This window comes from Carya illinoinensis, chromosome 6, assembly GCF_018687715.1.
Source record: "Carya illinoinensis cultivar Pawnee chromosome 6, C.illinoinensisPawnee_v1, whole genome shotgun sequence".
NCBI classification, from domain to species: Eukaryota; Viridiplantae; Streptophyta; class Magnoliopsida; order Fagales; family Juglandaceae; genus Carya; species Carya illinoinensis.
In genome coordinates this window covers 25,544,023-25,571,637 of record NC_056757.1, presented here as the reverse complement: position 1 = coordinate 25,571,637, position 27,615 = coordinate 25,544,023, and the positions used below count along the sequence as shown (strand labels likewise).

At 33.9% G+C, this 27,615-nt stretch overlaps 2 protein-coding genes and 2 long non-coding RNA genes across 5 annotated transcripts; 3 read left to right on the top strand and 1 right to left on the bottom strand.

Annotated features, from left to right (window-relative positions):
* Positions 1 to 10,956: 10,956 nt before the first annotated feature.
* LOC122313103 lies at positions 10,957 to 14,453 on the top strand. Its single transcript, XR_006243289.1, has 2 exons — positions 10,957 to 12,576; positions 14,195 to 14,453. It is a non-coding gene; the product is annotated as an uncharacterized LOC122313103 (long non-coding RNA).
* A 783-nt stretch (positions 14,454 to 15,236) lies between these two features.
* Positions 15,237 to 18,876, top strand: LOC122314316 (protein pleiotropic regulatory locus 1-like). The gene is made up of 8 exons (XM_043129815.1): positions 15,237 to 15,308; positions 16,001 to 16,084; positions 16,991 to 17,050; positions 17,142 to 17,248; positions 17,371 to 17,448; positions 17,896 to 17,962; positions 18,205 to 18,282; positions 18,384 to 18,876. Exons 1-8 carry the CDS (start codon positions 15,258 to 15,260, stop codon positions 18,429 to 18,431), a joined length of 573 nt encoding a protein of 190 aa, XP_042985749.1. The 5' UTR covers positions 15,237 to 15,257; the 3' UTR covers positions 18,432 to 18,876.
* A 433-nt stretch (positions 18,877 to 19,309) lies between these two features.
* LOC122314317 lies at positions 19,310 to 22,854 on the bottom strand. Of its 2 annotated transcripts, none has more exons than XR_006243681.1 (3): positions 22,672 to 22,854; positions 20,123 to 20,237; positions 19,310 to 19,704 (listed from the first exon to the last, which is right to left on the bottom strand). It is a non-coding gene; the product is annotated as an uncharacterized LOC122314317 (long non-coding RNA). The 2 variants fall into 2 exon arrangements; XR_006243682.1 differs by having other exon boundaries at positions 19,310 to 19,700.
* Positions 22,855 to 23,214: 360 nt separating this feature from the next.
* Positions 23,215 to 27,442, top strand: LOC122313684 (spermidine synthase 1). Its single transcript, XM_043128864.1, has 9 exons — positions 23,215 to 23,649; positions 24,682 to 24,758; positions 24,832 to 24,954; positions 25,627 to 25,731; positions 25,985 to 26,057; positions 26,143 to 26,214; positions 26,304 to 26,499; positions 26,902 to 27,031; positions 27,126 to 27,442. The coding sequence occupies exons 1-9, from the start codon at positions 23,460 to 23,462 to the stop codon at positions 27,189 to 27,191; spliced, it is 1,032 nt and encodes a 343-aa protein (XP_042984798.1). The 5' UTR covers positions 23,215 to 23,459; the 3' UTR covers positions 27,192 to 27,442.
* The last annotated feature ends 173 nt before the right edge of the window (positions 27,443 to 27,615 follow it).

The window sequence follows — 27,615 nt, the reverse complement described above, 5'->3', positions numbered from 1 at the left end:
CAACCTACGTTAAAATCATCACCTGATTCTTTTCTCAACACTAACATTATCTTCCTTGTCGATATGGCAAACTCATTCAAAGTGAGAATGAGTTTCTTTTGCACACGCGTCACTCCTCTATGTCCACGGAGCAAGCTCATACTTCTTGGTGTCAGTAGCACATGGTTGTGTTTAGGCACAAACTTGCATACTATCCATCTTTCACCATCATTTTTTATACACATAGTAGCTTTATAATCAATCTTTGTTTTAGCAAGTTCAAAAATTTTTCTTTCTTTTTGTTTGAGACTTTTACGCCTAAATTATTCCCTTATACAAACATATTGTACTCCAACTAATTTTCTGTCTTCTCTGGATAATTGCGTATGGTTGGTTCTCATTGCAAAACATTTTCGTCTTGAATATGCCTTATAAAATGCTTGGACATCCTCAACCTCGTCAAATTCCTTCCCAACGAACGATTCAAGATTTCCACTACTGGAAGTGGAAATCAAATTGATTCAATCTCCATCTCTCACATTCACTCCATTTCCATCACCATCTCCCTCATTCACTCCATCTCCATCACTATCTCCAAAATTAACGCCATCTCCCACATCTAATCCATCTCCAATGCTCACATCACATTGCTCTTTCTCGGTTTCATCCTCAATAGTCTCATTTACAATGCCTTGTTGATAGTTTCTACTTGTCACTATCTCAACGTCATCACTATCCGAACTCCACCCAAAATCCTTCGTCCCAACATAAAACAATGTAATAAAAAAAATATCAATCCCTTAAAATAACATATCCAATAAAATGTTTTTTAATAGGTAAATGAATATGTCCCTCAAAAGGTTCTAAATAAATATTCAAAACCTTATTCCGCATGTAGTAAGATAATATTATGCAAAAGAAAGGTGTGATTATGAACGTAGAATTGGGACAAATATTAAAAGTTGTCAAATTCAGTAAAAATTTGGACCATCTATCACTGAATGATCAAAGGAATCTATAGAAATTTCTTTTCATTTGGATTCATCAAAACTAACCCATCATCACATGAAAATCCAATTATTTCAACCTTGTGCATGCAGACTCATTTACTAAACACTCATCATCCTTTTGTTTGGACACTTATCTCTACCAATCCAACCAACCCATTTTCAGTTTTCAATTATTTAATTGCTAAGTTAGATGGACACAGATTTAGATATTAATCAAATTATTTTAATGGACAAATTTCATTCTAGATTACAACTGGAAACCATATTCATTCAAAAAAGAACTGTAGCATAGCAAACAATAGAAAACCAAACAAATTTAATTCCATGGTGTTGACTGTGTCAAATGTGCGAACAATGGTAAATCGAAGTCAAGCCAAAACCTTACAATAAAAACAAAGACAAAGACAAAGATCATTACAAAAATCTTCCCACCGAAAATTAGGAAAAGAATATAAAAAAAATAAAACCCTAATCCTCAGGAAAATAAAAGAGGAAAATCAAATCGGAAGCTCAAAAAATCCGAATAGGAATTTCATGGGCTCAAAAAATCTGAATAAGAATTTCAAAAAAATGGACGCTTGTTAGTAGGAATTTCATGGGCTGGTTATTTGTTGCTGAGCAAATCTTAATTCAAAAGCTCAAAAAATCCGAATAGACATAGTTAAACAAATAATGAAGGGAAAATGATGAAAAAATAATACGCACTAATGGATAACTGAAAATGGGGCTCGAAAATAATCCTTGATGCTGTTGATTCGTGATGCTTGCTTCCAGTATGAGAGAGAGAGTGGTCTTCGGTTACAGAATACACCAACTGAGAGGGGTTTTCAGTGTGTGTGTGTGTGTGTGTGTGTGTGAGAGAGAGAGAGAGAGAGAGGGGTGGGGGGCACTGGACAAAAATGAGCAAATATTCCCCTACAGTGTAGTCCATTTTCTTGTTGAAGAGTCCGATATGTGTCATTAATTGATTGGTTTCCGTTTATCTCAAATTAATAGAGTCTCCTACCCGAAGTGTTTCTCATTTAATACTTATAGATAGAGTTTTTTTTTTTTAATATTATATGAGTGAATGGGTGAAATTCCAAGCCCACTTGCCTACCGTAGGTATATGTTTTTCTTGACTTAGAAACCCGCCTACATTGAGGTGGGTAGGTTGCCTGCCCATTCCCTAGCTATACGGGCAAATTGGGTTGACATATGAGGTTGTGGGGGGTTGTTGCCCAACCTCAACACTACATAAATTAAATTTGTATGGATATAATAACATCAAATTGCACTAGTATTGGTTCTTTTTGAAAGTTCAATAGTCCCAATATTTTAAATGTGTGTTGCATTTAAAATTAGTTTTGCAATAATCCAAATAATACTCAAGCCACATCTATGCTTATATTATAAAATGACCGGTCGATATTACGATTGAAGTCCAATTAAATTGTAGAAGATAATGTTTAATAAGCTTAATGGGACCACAAAACCCATATTGAGCACATGTTAGCAACAAATATAAAACAATAAGTTAGATTAGCTTAAATGTTATTGTTGTAAGACCTCAATTTCGTGAAAACTCTCCAAGTAGTTGCATGAGATTGAAGATATTGAGGGTTGTGCATCACATCTTTTGTTACAACCCTAGCCCTAGTCGACTGAAGAGACTCGGTGAAGGAGCAGCTCGCAAGGGAAGGGGAGATGCGTAAGTGGTTTAGTCGAGAAGGAAGAGATTAGGTTAAGTAAAGACCATATGACTTTGGGCCTCTAGCCCATGATATTCACCATTTTGTTGAACTACTTAAGTAACCCACTTACAAGTATCAGTCCATGTCTCTTAGGATCAAAAGGCCTTTGCTCACCAAAAAGGCCCAGTCCAATTATCTTTATTTCTTATTGCAATTTACTATTACAACTATCTAGTTTGTCATCTGTTGCTTTATTATACAATTTCTATTGTTAATTGCAAAAGTGTGGCAAGGAGGAAAAATGTTGTTATATGTCATAAGAGGATCATTGTAAAGGACATGCAAATTATCAAATACAATTTAAACTTCTCTCTCTTCTCTATTCTCTCTGCTCTCTTATTTCTCATAGGAGCTTGCCCTCTAAGGAGCAAATGAAGGAAATGTGCAATAAGGTCATTTGTTATTACCATGACTCCAAGTGTGGTCCGGGCCATAAATGCATCAAGCCTCGGCTATTCCTATTAGAAGAATAGGATAATGAAACTGAGGAAAACGGTGAGGAACTACTCCATGTTGTGCAAGTATTGGAGGCAATTGGGTAGTGTGAAAAAGTTTCTAGAGCTATTGTGCCTAAGATCTCCTTACATACAATTTTAGACTCACTTAACCCAAAAAATATCAGGGTAAAGGAGCATATAGGATCCCAATGGGTGGTGATACTCATTGACTCGGGGGTAGCCATAACTTCTTAGATCGAACCATTGTTGAGATTCGGAAATTGCTTATAGACACAATGGGGAGAGGGTGCAAGTGAGAGTAGCAAATGGGGATCAAGTTAAGTGTGAAAGAAGCTGCAAACAAACTCCACTATCTATTCTAGGGGTAGAAGAAACCCTTGATGTGTTTATATTTGTGTTAGCGGGTTGTGACATGGTATTGGGAGTGCTATGGTTCCAAACACTTGGTCTCATACTATGAAACTATGAGAAACTCACTATGCAATTAAAAAACAATGGAGGAAAGCTTTGCAAATACAAGGGGTGATCTCCCCAAGGTTGATGGAGGAAGGGCCGCTCAACATAATTAATAAAAGGAAAATAAAATGGTTTACTTACAATTAATTGAAGAATGGAACACTGCCTTGGGTCGTAGCCCATCACCCTTAAAAAGGTTGGGGTCAAGTGATTGAGCTGACTTACACATTAGGTTGCATTGGGATAGTAAGGTAATTTCAAATATTTTATGAATAATAATAAAAAAATAATGATAAAATATTAAATAATAATAAATGGTAATATTTAATAATAATAAATAAGTAAAAAATAATAATAAAATAATAAATAATAATAAAATATTACGAGAACAATCCACTACCTACAGCGACCCTTTAAGTTAGATGAAATATTTAAGTTGATTATAGAAATTAAATCAAGCTTTATCTTCTGTGTGGCATAAGATGAAAAGCTGTTGTCGGCATGGATAGCCCACAATCCACATTCATCACCCCCCACCCCAAGAAAAAACAATACAAATACAAATACAAATACAAATGAAAACGTTTATGTTCACATTTTATCATGGTTGACGAATCGACCATATAAAAGACCTTCAATTCCTGATTTTATTTTATTTTATTTTTTTTCAATATGTCTTAACGTGTTATATTATTAAAAAAATATTCATTTGTGATCAATTATTTATTAAGAAAACAATATATTTCTTGTTATATAATTATTCATCATAAGTAATTATTTGCATTCAATTATAATCCCCTAAATTCTTGTATGTTTTCGTTCTATTTAGATATTATAATTGAAATTTATCACATCATATGCTATAAAAAAAATATATATTTTAATTTTTTTTTTAATAATTGACTCAACCACGTCAAACTTGTCACCAAAAAGTAGAATATTTACATAAATTTAGAAATATAGTCGTTTGTTACTTTGTTATTTGTCCGTTTCGCTATCGGTGGTCATATTATTATGGTCGGCGAGTCGGTGCTTGGAGGCACAAAAAGTAACAAAGATTAATGATTGCTAAGATGGAATTATTCTTTAAAATATAGTTGTTACGTATGTATTGAATTCGTTTTAAAAAATAATGAAATTTATTATTAAAAATTAATTAATTTTATATAAATATTATATTTATTTATTTTTAAAATAATTACATAAAGTTTACACATTCATAATTATAAATATTATTTTTCTTAAAATATATTTCTCATTTTCTAAGTAAATTATGACGTAGATTAGGATCGAACTTTCTCCTATTGGAAAACAAATTTTATAATTAAAAAATGAAGAAATAATAACTAATTTTGGGCGATAATTATTATTCCTTAAAAAAATACTAGTAGATATTTTTAGAATTTAAAAATATTGAATTGTTTTTTATATTTTATTTAAAAATTTATAAAAATTATAATAATTAGATAAAAAATTTAAAAATTTAAAATTAAAAAATATTTATATTTAAATCAAATCAAGTCTTAATTTTGTTTGAAAATTTTATAAAATCAAATCAAGTCTTAATTTTATAACATCCTAATAGTGGCAAAATGGATACATGTCATTTAATAATAAATCAACACGTGTCCTCCTATGTTCCCATAAGCTAGAGTTGCCACTTGGCCGCCGTGCTGCTGCTCCACGGGACAGAACGTGGGAGGGTGAGGTGAATTTTTATTTTTATTTTCTTTAAAAGAATTATCATTATTATACTTTTTCTAGAAAACGGATTTTTTAATTTAACATAAATATTTTAAAAATTTTAATAATTTTTTCTGATTAGGACACGCATCGGTTTATTATTGACTGATCGACGTCACCTATCTAATTTCTACCATTAGAAAACTAACGGACGTTGAATGATTATGATTACTTGCAAATTGTTAAAATCTCGGTATAAATGTTGCGAGTTGAAAAATCGTTGTGACTTTTACAGAATAACGTAACCTTATAATTTTCACACAAACTCTCTAATAAAGTATTAATTATTATTTTAACTTGTTTGACTTTGATTTTTTTTTTTTTAATATAAAAGGGTGGGGGGTTTTGAACTCATATTTTTTAGTTGAAGAACAAGATCATGTCAGTCAACTATTAGACTCTTGACTGTTTGACTTTGATTTGAACTAAAAAAATAATAATATTTTATGAGTTTTATTACATATAATTACTTTTACGTATTTTTTGTGCATTCTCTATTGATATGATTAGCCAAATCAATTATTTTATATTAAAAAAGTAATGCAACTAATCACATTAATAGAATGCACAAAAAATATATAAAAATGACTGCACAGAATTTTTGATATTTTATTAGAGAGCAATTAAAAAGTTGTGTAATAATCTTATATTAATTCAATTCCTATCCTGTTCCTTCCCATATTACTTGAAAATTTACTTTCTATCTTTTCAAGTAATACTACTCATCATCTTCTCATAATTTCATGATGTGACATTAGATGATTGAAAACTATTTATTGTGTTTCAATTGTGAACCTATCATTTAATGTCATATTATGAGATGATGAGAAAATAGATGATGGATATATTTTTTTCTTTTCTAAAATATTTGATTTTCTTAATTTTAACTTCCATTTTATCTTTTAAATATCTTATTTCTTCAAATTTGTAATTATTGTTTAGTTTTATGTGTTATTATTATTACATTTTTATAGTACAAGTTGGCATCTTAATACACATGGAGATTAGTTGGCATGTTTAAAGTATAAATTGGAACGGCTCCAGTCCTCTCCTTTGAGAGGTTAGGTGGCAAAGATCTTGTCTCTTAGACGTTTTTTTGTAGAGGGTGCATGGAGGAGGAGTTACAATGACAATAGGCTGCTTTCAGCCTCACAGAACAAGAGGAACAAGTAATGGTGGTAGACAAGAGGGTTTTTGAGGAATCACTGGCCAAAGGCAAGTCCTGTTTGCTAGCCATGATCATAACAGATAAAGGGATTAATAGAGAGGCTTTTAGAACTAATATGAACAGATTGTGGAGACCAGAAGGTTGGTTGCAATTCAAGGATGTGGGTGACAACAGGTTCCTGTTATAATTCCAACATGTTAGGGACAAGGATAAAGTGCTACATGGATGGCCATTGTCAGAAGTCCTATTCTGTAATGAAGATTTTTGGATCCAAGCTTATAACATGCCACTAACTTGCATGACTAAAGAGGTTGGGGCACAATTAGGGTCAGGTGCAGGTAAAGTATTGGAAGTGGAGGTGGATGAGAACGGGTTAGGATGGGGCAACTTCTTAAGTATCAAGGTAGAAGTTGATATCACCAAACCGTTATAAGAGGAAGATTTTTGATGATCGATCACAAGAAGTTGTGGATCCCTTCCAAGTATGAAAGACTCCCTTTGTTTTGTCTACACTGTGGGGTCATCAAACATGTGTGGTCGTGCAAAGGAACTAATTGTGATGAGTCTAAAGCTAAGGGGATGACTTAGTTTGGTCTATGGCTACGTGCAAGTTAGTCTACGATTAGCAGTCAGTTCACTAGAAAGTATAAATTGGACATTTGTTTATGTCTAAAAATAATGAAAAACTTAATAAAATTGTAAATTATAATTATATTACGAGGGTGTTTTAAAAAGTTTTATTGCAATATTGAGACTACATTCTAGTGTTAGAATCAAACTAATGATTAGTAATAATTATTTCTTCATTAGTATTAACAACAATATCCATTACACACTAACATTATTGGACCATGTCCTTGTAGGCTAGGACGATTTTAGGGAAGTAGAATTTTGAACTCTTAACCCATGGTATGCTAGTTGTTATTGCGGTAAATCAACAAGGTTACTCAAGGTCACTTGAGAAAACTAGTAGGCCCTAGTTTAGAGAGAGAGACTCCTCATTTTCTTTAGAAACCACCACCAAATTAAAACCTACGTAGAGGGGGGAGGAGGAGCTCCTCCCTCCTCCCTCCTTCATCCCTCCTCCCTCTCCTTTCTAGTTTTCTTATTTCATTTTCTTTTTTTTTGGTTGTTTTTTCAAGGCCAAGTATGTCAGAAGGCCAATTTGCTGCTCTCCAGTAACCACCACACACCTTACTGCAGGTTTCCCAAGGAGCCAATCCATCAGACGGGTGAAGATTTTTGCCAAACGACTACGCGTGAGTCACAGTTGCTGTCCAATGTGGGCGGGTGAAATCCACGCACCACCGCTAAGAGTGTTTTTCTGCTGCTATGCATGGCTTTTTTAGGTCCAAGACCACCTGTTATTTCAGACCTGACTGAGAGTCAAACAGTCAGAGTGGTGCATGGCTTTCACGCGCCATCACAGTTACTTTGTTTGTAATTTTTTTCCTCCAAGGTTGAAAATGCATATCTATGTCTTTCCAAGATGTAATTAATTTTTTCTGTGTATATTTAATTTTTGTTTTATCTTTTGTTTTAGGAAAAAAAACACATAATCTCTTGAAATTTTGTCCATAGAGTGTGTCCTCTACTCCGTCTTAGATAAAGTATAGGGTGTATTAACTTTGTCTTGGACATAGTTGTATTGTCTCTCAGACTGTGGTCTGTAAAGGTTTGCAGCATTGACTAAATCATGTCAGTCATAGTTGTATATTGGGGAGCTATTAATGTTGTAGTTGGCTTGTAATGTATATTTCAGGTCAAAGTTGTAATGTCCATTATTAATGAATGCAATATGTTTTATCAAAAAAAAATAAAAAAAGGTCACTTGAGATTTGAGTTTGACTTGATTTGTTTGTTAAATGAGTTATTCATGAACATTATGACTGGTTATTAGGCAATAAGCTCATATGAATGTGTTTGTATAAACTAGAATAATTGTGTGTTTATTATTATTTATAGTATCAACCATAATATTTCTAGAAAAAAGCTAAACTTAGTCACCTTGCGTAAGCACAGGGGAAACACGGCTGATGTGGTAAAATGAAAACGCATCGCTTAGTAGAAAAAATGGAAACGCACCATTTGACCCCAAACATTTCTCCCCCCCCCCCCCCCCCCCCCAATTCGAGCTCTCTTTCCCTCCCTCTCTACGTTTCTTCCCATAGAAGCCTCTCTCGAGTCCTCCCTCCATCGAAGCCTCCCTCCCTCCCTCTCTATCATAATATGTTACAATAACAGGCCCAAAAGCAAAAGTTGCAAGATTTTGAAATTTTGCTTCTCTCTTTTGAACGGATCATAAAGGGAGCAACTTCAAATTTAAGAAAAAGAACCAAAAAAAAAAAAAATTGCAGCTTGCTGTTGCATCCACCCAATTCAAGCTTGTATATGTAGAACAATCCCATAGCTAGATAGAGACATACAAAAATTTCATGAATATCAATGTGGATCATACGAAAACAACCTTGCCAATGATTCTCCTATTTCTTTGATTCCTACATTCAAATGAAAATAGAGCTAGCTTGTGAATGAACCTGGTTGGACGAAGGAGATTTTGTGTGAGACGACGAAGAGATAGGTTTTGAGATAGATGATTCATCTTGATCATTTACAGCTTGAGTCTTCTTCTTTTGTGCAACCGGAACCAATGAGAAAACGAAGTCGTTATCCAATAACTCATTGAAGTATGCAGTGTTGCTCAACAAATATCTTGACGAAGTAGGAGGAGTATTGATTAAATCGTCCTGTTTACCCCAAATCTTCCGTATAATATCAGCTGCCTGCAGATGAGAGTTCTTGTTAATAAGATGATCATTCAGCGTGGTTACGATATTCTTCTTCTTTTGATCACTTGCCTTGGAAGAGATTTTCATGCATTGGTCTCTTAGCTTTGAAGAAGAGATTTTCTTGGTCTTTTGGGTTTGGAGCTGGTGGTAAAGTTTGGGATTGATGGGTGGCAGTTGAGAAGTGCATGGAATGGAGAGAGCTCTGGCGCTTCTTCTTGAATCTCTGATGGTGGGGTTATGGCGGTTGATATCTCTACCATCAAGTTTAATGGTGGAGGAAGAGGAGAAGGTGGATGCTTGCTTTATGCTCAAACATCTATTAAGATTTGGGCTGCTTAGAAAATATATATTTTTTTCATCTTCTAGATAACGATAACACACAGGAGTACATGGTTTTATTTTTTTTTATCATATCGACTGACATGGCATTACAAGAATCGGCTGACTCCCCACCACTTGTGCCCCTCGATTGTATGTAGAAGAATTGATATTTTTAACATTTAAAGAGATTACAAGGAATCATGTTCATATTTCTAAATAGTAGGTGAAATTAACATGCAATGCACGTTTGCTTAATTTATATTTAATTCTTTTGGTTAAGAATTAATTTTTTATTAATAAAGATGTAATATTTTTGGTTAATTAAATACCTAATGATATAATGTTTATGTAATTGATAAATAATTAAACGTTGTGATATATTAAAAAAAGAGCATTAATAGAATCTATAACATGGCCCTATAAATAAACGTAGCTTATAGTTTTATAAAAATTGTTTGAGATAATTTTGATTCTAAGATGACGATACAGTATTTTCCTCATCTTGTACTGCTTCAATAGAGAAGACATTAAGCTGCCTATATTTTTTCTCCTTCAGTTTCTCTGGATCTACATAAACTTGAATCTTTCAAATTTTTTTTTATAATTTCTCTGTAACGCTTTAAACATATGTTTGATTTTCCTACAAAATAAATTTTAAATAGATTTACATAATTAATAAAAAAAAAACTGAATTTTTTATTTTTGTAATTAACTCATTATAAGAAAATTCAACTTTTGAAGAAAATTTTAAGAGATACCTCTCCAGCATGTTCCATCAATTCAACTGCTGAACAACCAAGTGTCTATTCTGCTATTTCACCAAACATAGTAGCAGGTAACTTTTCAGTATTATCGTCCAGTTTAACATATACTCTAACATTTTAAATGCGTTGAATATATCAATTTTAATTTAAATAATATTAAATTTTAAATTAAATCAGACATCAATTTTAAATCAATTTCAATATATATGATCCCCTGTCCAATCAAACGTAATAAATTTCAACTACAACTTCTATTACTTTCTTAATTTTCCTTGTTATGGCTTCCAACTGCGACTTTTCAATCCACTCGTTAGATGATAGTAAACTATTTCCCTTAGCAATTTCCACCTTGACGTTGCCAAAGAACAGGGTCCATACATTGACATGGTCTTTTCTTATTCTTTTATTTTTCGATTCGGCACTGCATCATTTGTACATGGACTTTTCGATGGAGTGCCTCACTCTTCCTATTGTATAATTTTTTATTTATTATATTTTAGTTTAAAAAGACTCATTGGTATGATGTCGACGCGGTTTCATGGTCTTTAAATTTTTGTCTTTTTGTAAATAAGTTATATTTTCTATTTATATTTCTATCAATTTAATGGTCCACCCACTTGTATATGTTTTCCTGGTGCACATTTATCCACATGACGTGCATGTCCACGTTTGTCCCCCCGTCTCTCTCTCTCTCTCTCTCTCTCTCTCTCTCTCTCTCTCTCTCTCTCTCTCTCTCTCTCTCTCTCTCTCTCTTCAGGCTTTGATCCACATCCTATAGACAGCCTATCCCAGCTCAGCTGAACTATTTTTTTTCCCCTTTTTTCCTTCTCTCATTTCACCCACATCCCGAATCTTCTTCTTCACTCTCTCCTTCTCTCTCTCACGCTCTCTCTGCAATGCTCTCAACTCATCATCTCTCGCCCTCATATGTTCATAGTTTCAATGATTGCATCTCTCTGTCTATTTTTCCTTCACGAATCTATAGAGATTTCATTTTCCGATCTTCTTCATTTGTTGTTTTTTTTTTATTTTACTGTTCACATGCTCTGGGTTGATTTTGGCCTCTCTTTCTCTATATGGTTCTTTATTTATTTATTTTTTGTTCCTATAGATATGAACAGATCTTGAAGAGATCTGGGTGTTTTTGTTTCTTGTTTATTTATTTTGCCGTTCGCATGCTCTGAATTGATCTTCTTCTCTCTATGGCTATTTTTCCATCACGGATACGTAGGGAAATGGAGAGATCTTCATTTCCCACAGATCTTCTTCATTTGTTTATGTTTTTTGTGTTTTTATTTTACCGTTCGGATGGTCACAGTTGATCTTCGCCTCTCTCTGTCTATATTGTTGTTTTTTTCTATAGATATGAACATCTCTTTACAGATTTGAAGAGATCTTGTTCAGATCTTGTTATTTTTTGTTTTTTATTTTGCCGTTCGCTTATGAACAGCTGAACAGATCTTTACAAAGTTGAAGAGATATTGTTCACATTTGAGTGTTTTTCTTTTTTATTTTTTATTTTGCCGTTGTCCTTTATAGTTCTTTATTTTTTAAATGATCTGATTTGATCCTTTTTTTTTTTTCAAGTACTTTGGATTCTAGTTTGTTTTTGTAACAACTTGCTTTCCTAGATGCCATTGTTTTGTACTCTGCTTTTTGTGATAGGTTTTTTAATAAGTTTTATGAATTTATGTAATAGTTTCATATCTAATTTTTGTATGCACTAAAGCATCTCTACCTTTATACATCCTGCATTTATATACTTGTGAACAACAAAAAAGATCCTATCTTTATACGATTCACATTTTCTTTCTCAAAGTTGTGTTAGCTGTAATTTTTTTTTTTTTAATTCTATGTCGTTTTCTTTTCTTAAATTTCTTATAAATAACAGGCATACCACTATACTGTATGCATATGGTCTTGCTACCCGAAGAGTACATTATCCTCATCAACCATGGCCATTATTTCAACGTGTTTGGTTCTACCTTCTTACAATCTGTATTAATTTATTCTTTTTTTTTTTCATTTATGTGGAATGCACTTATTATAGGATTTTTTCTTATGTTTAATCTTTTTGTCAATATAGGAGATTGGGCAAGACAAAGCTTACATCAATGAGACTCTGTTCACTTTATTTTTTGTATCTTTTATATTGGTAAGTTTCTTCCCCATTGTATTTTCTATTTTGCTTATATTTTCTTTCGTAGTTTGCATCTTTTACCATTATGTTTTCCCATTTGAAGATCAGTAAGCTTGTATAGATTGAAAGTGCTCTCTGTTTCTTTGTTGCCTCTTGTATCCACATTGATAGAATACAATTTTAGTAAATTTAAACTTGATGTTGAGTGAAACTTCCCTATCTCTTGCACATAAATGTACAATCTAAATTGTTCTGCCTCCATGAGTGTATTGATTTTCTATTGAGTTCTTTGTTTTCTGGGATTTTGGTCAAAGTTGGATTGGAGTAACATGTATTATATTCCGGCATGGAGACAACAAACATGAGGGGTGGCTTGCAAAGAAATTACCTGCTAAATTAGTGGTCAACCAAGTGATTTTATTGTAAAGGAATGAAGTTCTTATTCTGAGGTTTCTAAAGCAATTATATTCTTATTAGATGCCTATAAATTATTTGAGTACTATTTTTGTTAGTCTATAGAGGAGAGATTCTTTAGCCATGAGTTGCTTTATGCCTCAATTCTGAATGCTAAGAAAATAAGACCTCATTTCGTTAACCTGCTCTATAAATTGTGATCATATGATTTGTTTTCATTCATCATATCTATTTTCTCTAATAGATATATTATATAGATTTTAGTTGCTTTCAATTTTTTTGAATTTTTGTCTGTCTAATTATGTGAAGAGTTTTGAACTGTATAATTATAAGGCACTGATGTAATTATATGTTAGAAAATTTGTGCAGGAAAACATCTGTGATCATATATGCTCATGTTATAAAATTTGTGGCTTGATTTGGATTGATGTTTTTATTATTAAGTCAAAGACAAATAAGTTATTAAAAGGCAGTAATCTAATATCATAAAACTTAGAAATTATTAAAATGCAGTAATCTAATATCATAAAACTTAGAAATTGATATAATGCATAGATAGACTATCTATAATATAAACACACAAAAGGTAATAAAACTGACCCTTTTAATGTATCTTCAAACCTTTGCACCACTGCACTGCTTCACCATACCTGATTTGAGAGGGACAGAGCATGGATAAATTTTCTGAATTGAGTTTTGTGATAGGTTTTTTAAGAAGTTTTATGAATTCCATGGTTTCAGTTACTTCATTTCTTACAAATATAAAAAAACATATGTAATGCATAGATAGACTTGTACCATAAACGCAGAAGAAAGTTAGACTCACTTTTCAATCTTCCTTCAAATCAGGAAAACCATAGCACCAATGCACTAAAAGTAACAGAAGGTATCAGTCACTTTTCAAATGTTAGCACCACTGCACTGAAAGTAATAGATGGGTTTTCTTAAACCCCTTTCAATACCTTTTGGGTTCTTACGAAGTATGTCTCTTGGTATTCAAACTTTGAATACGACTACTGCACTGCCTGCCCATTCGGCTGCTTCATCAAGTAATTGAAAATTACTGATTTCTCCCTGCCTACACACAAGGACATAAAAAGTAATTTATTATAAATTATAAGTTATACTGCATATTATAAAAACTTATTATAAATTTCTATTACATGTGATTAAAATCTGCTTCACGGATTTATAACTTATATTTTCTCTCTGGTTGCAGCTTCCATTTCAATGCATAGACAATATTCACAAATTCAATAGCTGGCACAAGTATAGAAGGGGAAAAATAAGAGAAAATGAAACTGTAGTTTTTCTAAATTGTAATTTATTATAATGTTTTGCCATTATAATTTATAGGAAAAGCCAATGGTATCTCTGCCTAGACTCAAACGTATATAATTTGGCACTATTTTTCTTCAAAATTTTGAGTTATTATATAATGGAATTCAAATAGACAACATAACTGGCCATTAACGGAATTGACACTGTTTCTGTTTTTCTTATAGATTTTAAATTATTAGATAATGGAATTGAAATAGACAACATAAATGGCCACAAACGGTGGTTTGATTGCTATTTAACGGGAACAAAAAAAAAACTAACGGTGAAACAAGATTTTCTGTTTAAAACAACAAATTCTGTTTCATACACACTTTTTATATATAGAAGATATTACTTGAATCTTTATATATATATATATATATATATATAATATCTACAAACTTAATAAAAAATATTAGCAAAAATTAAAATTTTTTATATCGATAAAATACATCATAAATAATTTATTTTATTATCAGATACTCAAACTTGCTTAAACAATAAATTAAATTTTTTTTGAAAAATTGGAGGAGGGAGTGGAACCCAAGACCTCCATTTTAGATATTTAGGTGTTATACCATCATCCACATGCCTTTGACAATAATACATTCATAATTATTATGAAACTGAAATAGAAATGATATTGTAAGAGAAAGAGGATATTCTAAGAAAAATAGTTGTTATTCAAATACAAAATTTGATTATATACAAATGAATGATACCTATATATAAGAGTATAAAGGAATATGTATAGCTTAAGTCTTAATTGATGACTAAAGATAGGTCTTAATTAATGACTAAAGATTGATTTTAATTGATGGTTAAATAATCTTAATTGATAATTAAAGATAATTATATAAATAAATTTATAACAATAATTGAGTTATTCGTGAACATAAAATCAATCTCATTGAAAAATTAGAACACGACCCATATTTGAATATAATTTAGAAAAACGCTGGATGCAGTCGGGCCTTGCAAACGCCATGCAAACGACGCTGACGTGGAAAAAAGTAAACGTCACCGTTTTGTGCTTTTTACATTTCCCTCCATTTCCTCCTCCTCCGTGTTTCGTATGACCCGTCTCTATGTTTCGAAGCCCTTTCCTTCGTTATCTGTGCTTTCGGACAAGCTCCGTCCTCTCTGTGCCTTCGATTAACGAAGACCATCGAAGCCCATCCTTCCCTCTCCGTGCCTTTGATTTACTAAGAGAATTGAAGCCCCGAAGCCCCATCTCTGTGTTTCGATTTACGAAGACCATCGAAGCCCCGAAACCTCATCTCTGTGTATTTCTGCGTTTTTGTCTCTGTGCCTCTATGTATTTTCCTTTCATCCCGAGTTCTTCCTTTCATCTCAAAGCCCTTCCATTTCCCTTCATCCCAAGTTCTCACCTCCCTTGAAGATGACCCAGTAGACATCCCTCCCTCCTAACCCTAACCCAGCCATTCCCTTCATCCCAAGTTCTCACCTCCCTCAAAGCTCAGTTATTGCGACAATGGGTCAATAAGGACATTGTCTTTCTGTTATTTACTAACCGATTACTCTTTTTTTAGGATTCAAAGAATAAAAATTATGATTATGCTACTACCCTAATGTTTTTCAATATTTTATACGCTGTGATCTCTGTCTCTCAAGATGTTTCTTGGTAAGGAACAACGAATGAGTAGATTTTTTTCTTGACCAGATTTGGGATATTTCAATGCAGGTTTGGGATATTTGTAGCAAGGCACAGATTTTTGCTCTAACTGGGCACGATAACACCATTTGCTCGGTGTTTACTCGACCTGTGGTACGTGGAATCTTTTTCTGGTTGACACCTTTTTTTCCCCTAATATATCCTGATTTCAGTTTGTAGTGTTTGTTTCCCAAAAGAGTTTATATATACATGTGTATGTCTAATACTATAATCAGGCATAAGGGCCAAGTTTTACCCTTTCTTTCTTTCATTTTTTTTTTTTTTTTGTTTAAATCTCTCATTTGCTTTATGTGGTGTCCTGACTGAGTAACTGAAAGTTTTGGTCCTTTTCTGAAAAGGTGTTTTGTGGGCTTCGTCTTTGAGTTCAGTAGGTTAGTAATAGCATTAGCATTGTCGGGATTTAAACACGGTTCTTGTGCAGATTCATTTTTCTTTTTCTGTTTATCATGTCATTTCTGATTTCTGATCTACAGCGATCCAACTAAGTGCACTGTGGTCAGTTGATTATTTATGTATCAACAATCTGCGGCGATCTTTATACCATTATAATCTGTCGATTTTTCATCATTGTTTCGATTGAGAGTATAACCTGTCTGTTATATATGTCTCAACTGGTAGGATATAAATAATTCCTATCGGAATGAATGCATTTCAATTTTCAGATTACGAAGATACGAATCTTAAGAATTGAAAAATCCATCGCTTTGTGTGAATTGGATTAACTGTATTCATCAGTTCCTTCTTGTTTACCGATAAAAATAAAAAATAAATAAAATAATAATAATAACTCTATTATTCAGTTCCTAACCCCTCTCTGGTTGACACCTTTGAGAGGTTATTCAAACGTTAACTTAAATATCTTGGTTTTGTCTATTAGTTTGTGTGGATGTTACCAAATGCTGGTTCAGGGCTTTTTGTTGTTAATTTTATATGCATTTGCACATCAATCCGTGTGGGGACTTTGGTGATATATTTGAATATGTTTCTCATTTTTTTCAGGATCCAAAGTTGTTACTGGCTCTCATGACTCAACCATCAAGTTTTGGGACCTCAGATTCGGTAATTGTGTTTTAGTGATTGATTTCATTTTTTTTTAAAAAAACAAAAATAGAATTAGTCATTTTTCTTTTTTGAATTTTCTATTTCCCAGCTTTTTCCATATGAACCGCATATAAACTGTTGCCTGGCAGGAAAAACAATGCTTACTCTCACTCACCATAAAAAGTTGGTGCGAGCAATGGCACCGCATCCTAAAGAGTATGTGCCTATACCTATATTTTTATTTGTTACTTGTGAAATAAGTTAAATAATAGAGTTGTGGTTTTAGTGTCATGCTTTTGCTAAAAAACATATCAACTATTGTGCCGTCTTCTTCCCAGGAATTGTTTTACGTCTGCTTCAGCTGACAACATTAAGAAATTTAACCTCCCGAAAGGGGAATTCTTACATAACATGCTGTGAGTTCTCAGCTAGCTTTTCTTTTATGTAAAGTTGCAGACATTTTTCTTTCCTTCCCCTTTAATGTTAATATTCTGCCTGTCTTGTAAAAAATATTCTATTTCTTAATAGGAGTGATATTCGTAAGATTTTCTTGGGATAACCAAGTGAGATTGTGATTCTGATTTGTGATGATAGTCTGAGGCAGCCAAGTGAAAGCTGCAAAATAATTAATAATAACTATATGGAATTTTCCCTCTTGTTGGGAAGAGGCAAAATTAATGATGCAGCCATTGTTTTGCACATATACTTCTATGTTTATTTTTTTTATTCCTTTCATATTGACTTGAGCTGGAATCTTTTAATAATCACTTTTAAAGTACACTCTAAGCATCCACGTAGTGTACTTACCAAGTCTAGTGATAAACTGATATTTTGATTTTGTTAGTGGTGGTTTATTTATCCAGCTCCCAACAAAAAACTATAATCAATGCAATGTGGCTATCAATGAGGTGGGTGTGTTGGCCACAGGAGGTATGGGATTTGATAAATTTGGTGGTGAATTATCTTCTATTGAAGGAACATGTGAAGAAAGACTTTTGGGTGCCTGGTGTCTTGGCACCCTTTCTACTATTTACTTTCTCATGCTTATTTTCTTCTATTTTATTTTTCTGTTTTCTCTTTTTGGAAACATTGGGTTCTTGTATTTCCACACTGAAGTCGATGAGGTTTATGGAAATAATATTTTTAATCTTTTCTCGTTTTGTTTATATAAGGTGACAATGGCAGTCTTTGGTTCTGGGATTGGAAGAGTGATCACAATTTTCAGCAAGCCCAAACAATTGTACAACCTGGTATGTATTGTTTATTCTTTTTTTTTGGGGGGGGGGGGGGGGGGGGGTGGTTTACTCTAAGAGGAGTCCAGTTTAATGAGTGTTTAAGTTCTTCCTTGCAGGCTCATTGGATAGTGAAGCTGGAATCTATGCTACATGCTACGACTTAATTGGTTCAAGGCTTGTTACTTGTGAGGCTGACAAGACAATTAAAATGTGGAAGGAAGATGAGAATGCCACACCAGAAACTCATCCCGTTAATTTTAAGCCACCTAAAGATATTCGATGGTTCTAGTGGTCATCCTACTTTTTTTCTTCGGTTGGTTATATTCAGTTCACGTTGATATGGAAAATGTGTAGCAAAATTAGAACTGTAATGTGTGTACACAATTTGCTTTATTAAATACACAGAACTTTCCGGGGAATATGTTTTTGTAAGCTTTGATGTAACGTCAAGACCTGTAGGCAGAAATTTGAATATATTTGGTTTTTATAGAAGTTTTCATTGTACTAAAATCTTTAGCTGTTGTTGTAGAGTGACTGGTGTTGCTCAAAACTATTGAAACATTAGCGACTTGTAGTTGTAATTTCTCAAATTAGTGCCAGTTTTCATCAGGCGCCTGTCTTCAAGATTTTAAATCAAGATTTTTAAAGCCGTCTCTTACGATTTGAATTTTTGGGTCCAATTTCACCGACGATGGTAGTTTTGATTGGACTTGGTTAGAATAATATTGGAAGTGCATAACAGATATACAAGTGCGTGACTTTCAATTCCAAATACCAATAGTCTGACCATCACTGGCACTCACGATCCATGGGTATTCATGGTGAAATTGCACTGTGCGAATATAATCTAGATGTCCAAGAAGGGTGAAAAGACACCTGTGCAACTTGTAGTTCCAAACTTTAATCTTGTAGTCAGTCCCTAGAAGCAAGGGGGAAAAAACCAACAGCTTCTTACTTATCATAAAAGGCAAAAAATAAAAATTAGGCAAGAAGATATGGCTGTCAAACTGGAGCAATTTCTTTGGCATGTAAATATGGCAGGTTATACTAAAGTCACCACTGGAAATCATCCTACTCAAACCGTATATTACTTGCCAGATTTCAACTTGCAAAAATAATTACAAAAACTATAATCACCAATATTTCTTCCCCCAAAAGTAATTACAAAAACCATAACAACCAATATTTCTTCCCAAAAAAATAATTACAAAAACCATAACAACCAATATTTCTTCTCACAAAAATAATTACAAAAACTATAACCACTATTTCTTCCTACAAAAATAATTACAAAAACTATAGCAACCACTAAGTTTTCTTCTTACAAAAATAGTTACAAAACCTATCAAAAACTAGGTATTGCCAGTCTGTGATTTCTTCCAAGCTCCATTCAAAAATAACCAGTAGAAGCTCCACAGACAATACTCCTGCATCTAACTAAATTAATAACAGTTATTAAGAAGTCATATCTAATAGACTTTGCATCAACACATACTATGCATATACTTTTGAAAGTGTGTATGTATTCTTTTAGAATGATGGTGGGATGGCTTTTGTGTTTATAGAGATATGGAAGAATCTGAAAGTGTGTATGTATTCTCTTTGAGTGGAAAGCACATTATGGTGCTTTAGGCAAGTTTGTCATTGACAGTTTTTCATTGAAAAATGTTAATTTAGATATATTTTTTTATTTTATTTTTTGGGAAAAATGTAGAAGCCAAGTTCATGGTACATTTGTTTTTACTCTGATTGTATTGGGTACAAGCTTATCTACCTAAACTCAAGAGACAAATAAGCATGATAGATGGGCAGCATCAACAGTTGGAGTGTAAAACCTCTGACTCGTAAATATTACCTTATTCATGCAAATTCTGTGGGATTCAACTTTGCTTTGGTTTTTGCACCATATACGCCTGTTGCTCTGTTTGCAGCAGTGATGTGCATCTCCTCAGCTGTGGAGAATATTTTGACTGTCACACAAAAAGATATTTATAAAAACTAACTATAAATAAGGAGGTAAGTAGAGATGTATCATTAAATCAATAAATAAAGAGGAAAATATATAAAAACTATAACTGCTTTAATGATTCAATCAAGCATTTATGATAAAAGCATGTGGTTGGTTGACTTCTTTTTCTCTCCAATATAGCATTTGTTATAAATCATGTTGAGCGAGGCAATTTCTTTTATTGAAAATATAGCATTCCTCTGCAAATGAAATGCTGTTAAAAATATAGCATTTCTCTGCATTTCTCTCCAATATAGCATTTGTTATAAAAATATAGCATTTCTTTTTCTCTGCAAATGAAAATGAATGCATTTCCCATGCTATTAAGGGGAAATTGATAAAACTAACAAGTCTGTTCATGCACAGAAAGTCAAGTATGCCTATAAAAAATATAATCTCCTAGTGAAGGAGCCCATCTTCTATATGAGGTTATTCTAGAAAGTACTATTAAAATAATTTGTTGGGCTCGAGGATGCTTGCAAGGGATATTTATCAAGGCTTATTTATAGAAACTACAAATAATTGTAGTTATCAAGCAGTACAATTATTATCAATAATTCCAGAAACTACAGATAGATATTTATCAAGCTATATTTGCAGTTAAAATATGCTACGAGTGCAAAAGAAAAAGGCCAACTACATATAAAGGTGATCATAGCAATAGAATGAGAGGAGTCTTTTGTTCACCAGGTATATGCTCTCAAGGAATGCCAGGCTCATGAAACAGTTTTTACCCAAAACAAGGGCAAGACTTGGGTTCTAAGGTTCAGTGATAGGATTCTAGTAAACTAGGTACAGCCACTACTTTCAATTGTCAAGTAAGCTGAATGGGAGCAAACGTTTCTCCAACTGTCTATTTCAGATGCACTTACCCTTCAAACTTAGGATTTACAATGAAGGTGTGGACATGGCCAATAGGTGTAATATTTAACAAGATACTGCTGGATGTCATATCCTCTTCAGCAGGTGTCATTTCTAACCCTTTCCAAACCCAACCAACAAAAAACAAATATTTCTCCACTCCCACAAACAAACTGGGTTTGGCAGAAGCTCACAGCAAGTCCATAAATTGTTAAGCGTAAGCCAAGATTTGTCTGCAACACTTAACAAAGTGGTATGCTGTATTAAAGGTTGTCTTTGATCAGTTTTAAAACACCTCGTGCTTCTTAAAACTCTGTATGTTGCTAATATCTTCTTCTAAAGTGTGTATCATTTTTAATATTGCAGCTCTATAATAATTATGTAATCTATGCTTATTTAAATAAGGTAGGGGCTGGCCTCAAAGCATGGATTTTAAAATATGATGTGAAGTCTTTTTGCATCACCAATATGCAAATCAATTCTTCAAATACCATGGGGAGCTCAGTATATATTCATAAATAAGATATCATCCATCAAATACATCTCATATCCATTCCCATAAATTTAAAATAAAATAAAATCAAACAAACTGGTATAGGTTCCAATTTTTCTATATTCATCAAATCTATCTCATTTCTCATTCACACAAATTTAAACTAAAATAAAATGTTCAAGCTGGTATAGACTCCAAAGTTTTATAAGTAAAAAATAATTATTCATTACCAAAATGTTCAAGATTCTAGGAATTATAACACAATAGGTAGCAGCTCTGTACAGTTAAGAAAACTCAAACCCCACCATTCCCTTCAATAAACCAAAGTAAACAGAAAAGTAAGTGCATGTGTAATATCTAGAAAAAATCTTAATGATATATACTCATCAAGGAAAAACAAGATTTTCTTCATTTATTTTCTTTTCCCCTTCAAGCCCAGACTTGTGATTTTGTAAGTGCCTCACGATGGCCACAAACCTCAAAAGTTGGAGCTTCAAAGATTAGAAGCTATAGATAAGAAACCAAATCATTATTCCCTTCAAACTCAAAGTCATTCACAACTTTTATTAATATTATTTTCACCACTATTATTATTAGTAATATTATTTTTCATTTGAATAGTGCCAAAGAAGATGGGAAAGTTGCTGGAACTTTAACCCAGAACCCAAATTTTGACAAAAACTTGAATCGTATTGTCATTTTAATGGAATGGTTTTGTTAATTTGGATACTCTGTTTTATATGGCTTTGGGTGTAAATTTGTAATGCATTTATCATGTAGATGATTGAGGTACTCAAAAAGAACGCTAGAAAAGCAGCCCTCTCAAAGTTGTGGTAATTTACATACACATATATGCAAAGGATCCAACGAAATAAAAGAAAAAAATTAGAGTTTTTAGTCAAATGATACGTGCGTACAAGACCAAAGAAATCACAAAAACCCACATGCTAGAGAAGACCCACACACTAGAGAAAACCCAAACGCTAGAGAAGACCCACATGAAGAACACCCACATGAAGAAGAAGAAGCATGAAGCTATTACCAGGTTGCTTACGGACGACAATGCCGAAGATTGTGATGCAAATGCACTGTTTTTCTCACTTTTTTTCAAAGCACAATGTGAACTAACTGCATGATCTCAAACCACCACTAACACTGTAAAAAAATGATCCTTGATCGCTCCAAATGCAAGAAGCATCTCAGAAACAAAGTGTGTTTTACAGAGATTTGGAGAAGAAGCTTTCATAGTTTTATCTTTCTCGCATTTTTGTTTTTTTTTTTATAACAGCTGACGTGGCATAATACCACGTCAGCCGACTGTATGCCGTTTGCATACAACGACTGTCCTAGCACTTTACTATAATTTATCTATCCACTATTCACTCCCGTTATCAAGTTACTTATTTGAATTACTGGCGATGAAAAATGATAAGTAGACAGGATTTTTTACAATATTTTCATGCAATTATTGCACTAACAGGCAGAGTCGTAAGTAGGGTAACCAAGTGGCCAGAGGAACTGCTGTGAACGAATCAAATCAAACTATTTGGCACACTTTATTCAAAGGTGTTCATATTCGATAGACGCGTCCGCCGTCCTCCGTGAGCAGATTCTTGCTGCTGCGCAAATACACAATTATTCTCTTCCTTTTTTCTTTTTAATTTCTTTTCTTTATTTTCTTTACTAATTATTTAGTATTAATTATTATTATAAAGTCGAACGGAGGAAGACCAAGATTGTGCGGCCTCTGTTCAGTACAAAGCGGCTCGTTTCTCTCTCGCCGTGCTTGGGGTTTCCGCGAGCGTGGGCGTTAGCGACAGCGAGAAAGCCATGGCCGAAGAGGGTGTTTCTGGGTCCACGGATTCTCCCATGAAGAGGCCGAGAGAAGAAGAGGAACATAGTAATGGAGTCTCTGCTTCCACTCTGTCCTCCATCGAGCTGGAGGGGAACAAGGAGCAGCCTGATTGTATATCCTCTGTGATTCCTGGGTGGTTCTCTGAGATTAGCCCAATGTGGCCTGGTGGGTTTTCTCACTCTCTCACTGTTTCTGCGCCCCTCCTCCCCCTAAAAAAATCCTATCTGCGTTTCCTATTATATATGTGTTTGGTTGTTGAGAAACTGCGGCAACAGAAGTGACTTTTCTTTTTTTTTATTTTTAAGGAAAAAAAAATCATCTTTATCGATTCTCGGCGACCAAGAAGGAATTGTTCATTTTTGTTTTCTGAGCAGGCATATTTTGAATTCGTTATTGGTCTTTTGTTTACTATTTCTCCGCATACGTAGTTATGTGTATGCTTGGTGATGTGGGTGCGTGTTAATGTGGTTTTTAGGCTTAGTTCGATGAGTGTTTGTCAAATCTGCCTCCGGAACTTTTTTGTTTTGGCTTCATAATATGATTAGAGAATGTATACATAGTTTTATTATTTGTTTCGTACTCGTGTTCATGCTTGTTTAGTTGTTTTCTCTATGAGCATTGCTTAGTTCACCTCGAAATAACGCCTATGATAATTATTTTTTTGCCACGTATCACTGTGCCCTCTTTAATTTAGGAGTCTATATCCGTGGGTTGTGGCTAACTAACACTAGCTCAAGTGGCACCTTCTTTAGCAATCAAATAATTCCCAGGGGTCGTGTCTGTTTTTGGGCAGATTTTAATTTTCTTTGATCTTCTCTTAAAGTTTGGGGTTCTGAATGATGTGTAGTTAAATATTATTATTTTAGATATCAATCATTGCTAGACATATTGATTTGTGAGTGAAGGGGTGGAGAGTTATTTGGTCCGAGTATTTTGCTTGTTTGACGAGTGAACCTGTCAACTATGATGTTAGATTTTCAGCCAACGATGATGTTAGATTTGTGAGCCAATATACCCCACAAACATACGTATCTGTGGTTATTTCACATTTATAATGTCTATGAAACTGAAGTCCTGGTACTGTTTTTTGTTTTTGAATAATAGTGCATTTTGTATTCTCTTTTAATTGACATCCTTTTCTTCAAAATCATACTCTTTAATTGTTTAATTGAATCTGAGCTGCCTGATACAATGCAGGTGAGGCACACTCCTTGAAGGTTGAGAAGGTCTTATTTCAAGGAAAATCTGAATATCAGAATGTCATGGTCTTTCAGGTACAAATCATAAATTTTCCACCTGTATATGATCTTCCTTAAAACTCTGGTCTTGCAATTTTTTCTTTTGCAGTCATCGACATATGGAAAGGTTCTTGTTTTGGATGGGGTGATTCAGCTCACTGAAAGGGATGAATGCGCATATCAAGAAATGATCACTCACCTTCCACTGTGCTCAATCCCAAACCCAAAGAAGGTCTTCATATAATCTTGGGACTAAATAACTTGAATTGCTTCCATTGACAGAATTTTCTTGACATGCTTTCACATGACAGTCGATTATTTGCTAATTAGAACATATGAGCACTTTTAAGGCTGGATCCTCAGTGACCTTGGTGATCCATGCATCATATTATAATCTATTCGGTGTATGTAAATGTGCTTTGTACTGTTATACATGGTGAACAGAGGTTTTTCAGCTCTGGTGGTGAGAAGGCCCACAGACAGAGGGCACACCAGGCTCTATCCGTGGATTGGCCAATATTCTGTATATAGTAAGGCTGAGGACTGTTAAACATAGGATAGCGACAGTATGTAAAAGACAATCACAATGGTGCAACTAATGACAACACGTCCAATAAACCTTGTTAATCATTCAGGGTCCCTTGCACATTTCTTCTCTTGGCCTCCTTTTCTCTCTTTATTTACTGAAAAAACTACAGATGGTTATCAGCAGAGGAAAACAGGAAGGGAAACACATTCATAAAATAAAGAAAACAAACTTTTCTTTCAAATACAGTTCACTCTTCTTTTTCTTGTACTTAACACACGTGCCCACTGTTAGAGTGAACTGATTATTGGCAATAAGCATATGTATATTTTTTGTTGCCTAGTCTTTCAGACTCATTATTTTTTTTTTTCCACTCAGGTTATGGTTATTGGAGGAGGAGATGGTGGGGTCCTGCGGGAAGTGTCTCGCCATTCATCTGTTGAGCATATTGATATTTGTGAAATTGATAAGATGGTAGTTGATGTAAGTAATAATTTGATGGAAAAACATATATTATTCTTTTGTACTAGCATTAGGTCATGAAAATAGCTAGTTGGATATGTCACTGTTACATTTTCTTTTCACACTAGAATGAATCCACTTGTGAATATGTGAGCTCTGATTATTTTACCAATGTAAGAGCCTATAAGTTTTTTTTACCAATGTACCATGAGGACTTTCAGTCGTCATGGAACAACTATTTCCATACTCTTAAATTTTTTTCCACCTTTACCAGGTTTCTAAACAGTATTTTCCTGAGGTAGCAGTTGGGTACGAGGATCCCCGAGTGAATCTTCATATTGGTGATGGTATGATCAGCTTGTTCTTCTTCCTCATTTGCATTCCTTATTTTTGCGAATATCAATTTTGATGGTTTTTTTCATACTGGTCCAGGAGTTGCATATTTGAAGGCTGCTCCTGAAGGAACTTATGATGCGATTATAGTGGATTCTTCTGACCCCATAGGTAAGGTTATCGCTTCATTCAATCCTTTTCTCACTGGGAACATAAGTAGTGTACTTTGAATCAACAAGTTTTCCTTTTGATCTGATCAGGTCCTGCACAAGAGCTTTTTGAGAAGCCCTTTTTTGAATCAGTAGCAAAGGCTCTTCGGCCTGGGGGAGTTGTGTGTACTCAGGCAGAAAGTATATGGCTTCACATGCACATAATTGAAGACATTGTGGCAAACTGTCGCCAGATATTTAAAGGCTCTGTCAACTACGCATGGACCACGGTGCCAACATACCCAAGGTATACTTTCTCAAACTTAATTAATTTTCTCTGCCCAGCTTCTTCTCCCCACAAAATCATCCCAAAGAGATATATGCTTCTGAATACATGTTTATGTTTGCATGCATGCATGAGCGTATTTGCCTGGGTGTGCGTTAGCAGGGATAATCGAGTTTTCTTCTTGGATCAGACTGAGTTGCTAGTTTATCATACTTAAGCTTTAAAATGCGCAAGTTGTGATTTTGGAGACCACCTTATTTTCAGTAAAGTCGTTCTTTGAATTTCTTCATCTCCAATTCTGCGGTAGCAGTTTGGGCCTTTAATGGTGGTTATTATCTGCATTGGATATTTCTATGTGCGGGTCAGCGAGCAAATGTGCTTGTGTGATGTTTGATGTTGCTTCTATCGATGTTTGTGTTTCAGTGGGGTGATTGGTTTTATGCTGTGTTCTACCGAGGGGCCCCCTGTTGACTTCAAGCACCCAGTGAATTCGATAGATGCAAATGACAGTCATAACAAATCCAGAGGACCCTTGAAATTTTACAACCCAGAGGTGTGATTCTGCTTCATCCCAAACACCTCTTTATTTCTGTTTTATTCCCCCCATCTTATTCATTTGCTTTATGTGCCTTTGTTTTTATTTTCAGATTCATACAGCGGCTTTCTGTTTGCCATCCTTTGCGAAGAAGGTGATTGAAAGGAAATCAAATTGAAGAAACTTTCAAGAATTCATAGAACAAGTGGCTGCTGTTGTGGAGTGCCGTTGAATGGCTTCACAACAATGGTTCATCTGGCAGTGAACCATGGAATAAGTTGTTTAAATTGAGTGTCGGGAAAAGAGTAGTAGTATTTTGGATGGTTTTACCGATTATTCTCATTCCTCATTAATTAGTCGCCTCTGTTTCTTGAGGTGTGATTATTATATTTCAGTTGTTACAAATAGGGCTACATTTTCCTTGCTGAATTTCTCTCTCTCTAGCTTTTTTTTGTTTGTTTTGAGAATTGGGCCTTGAAGGAATAGCTGCGATCTTTAAAGATTAGAGAGGTTCAAACCGAACCATGGTCGTAAAAGTTGACAAAAACAAAAAATGTCACCAGATGAGAAGTTCTTTATGGTCGCTCATGTTCATCAACAAT

Excerpts from the sequence above, each read along its gene's own strand:
- LOC122313684 (XM_043128864.1), top strand. The coding sequence starts at position 23,460 with ATGGCCGAAGAGGGTGTTTCTGGGTCCACGGATTCTCCCATGAAGAGG. Across the intron at positions 26,215-26,303 it reads GGATTCTTCTGACCCCATAG|GTCCTGCACAAGAGCTTTTT; the intron begins GTAAGGTTATCG and ends TGATCTGATCAG. Across the intron at positions 26,500-26,901 it reads ACGGTGCCAACATACCCAAG|TGGGGTGATTGGTTTTATGC; the intron begins GTATACTTTCTC and ends TTTGTGTTTCAG.
- LOC122314316 (XM_043129815.1), top strand. The coding sequence starts at position 15,258 with ATGCAGTCGGGCCTTGCAAACGCCATGCAAACGACGCTGACGTGGAAA. Across the intron at positions 17,449-17,895 it reads GAATTCTTACATAACATGCT|CTCCCAACAAAAAACTATAA; the intron begins GTGAGTTCTCAG and ends TTATTTATCCAG. Across the intron at positions 18,283-18,383 it reads CCAAACAATTGTACAACCTG|GCTCATTGGATAGTGAAGCT; the intron begins GTATGTATTGTT and ends TCTTCCTTGCAG.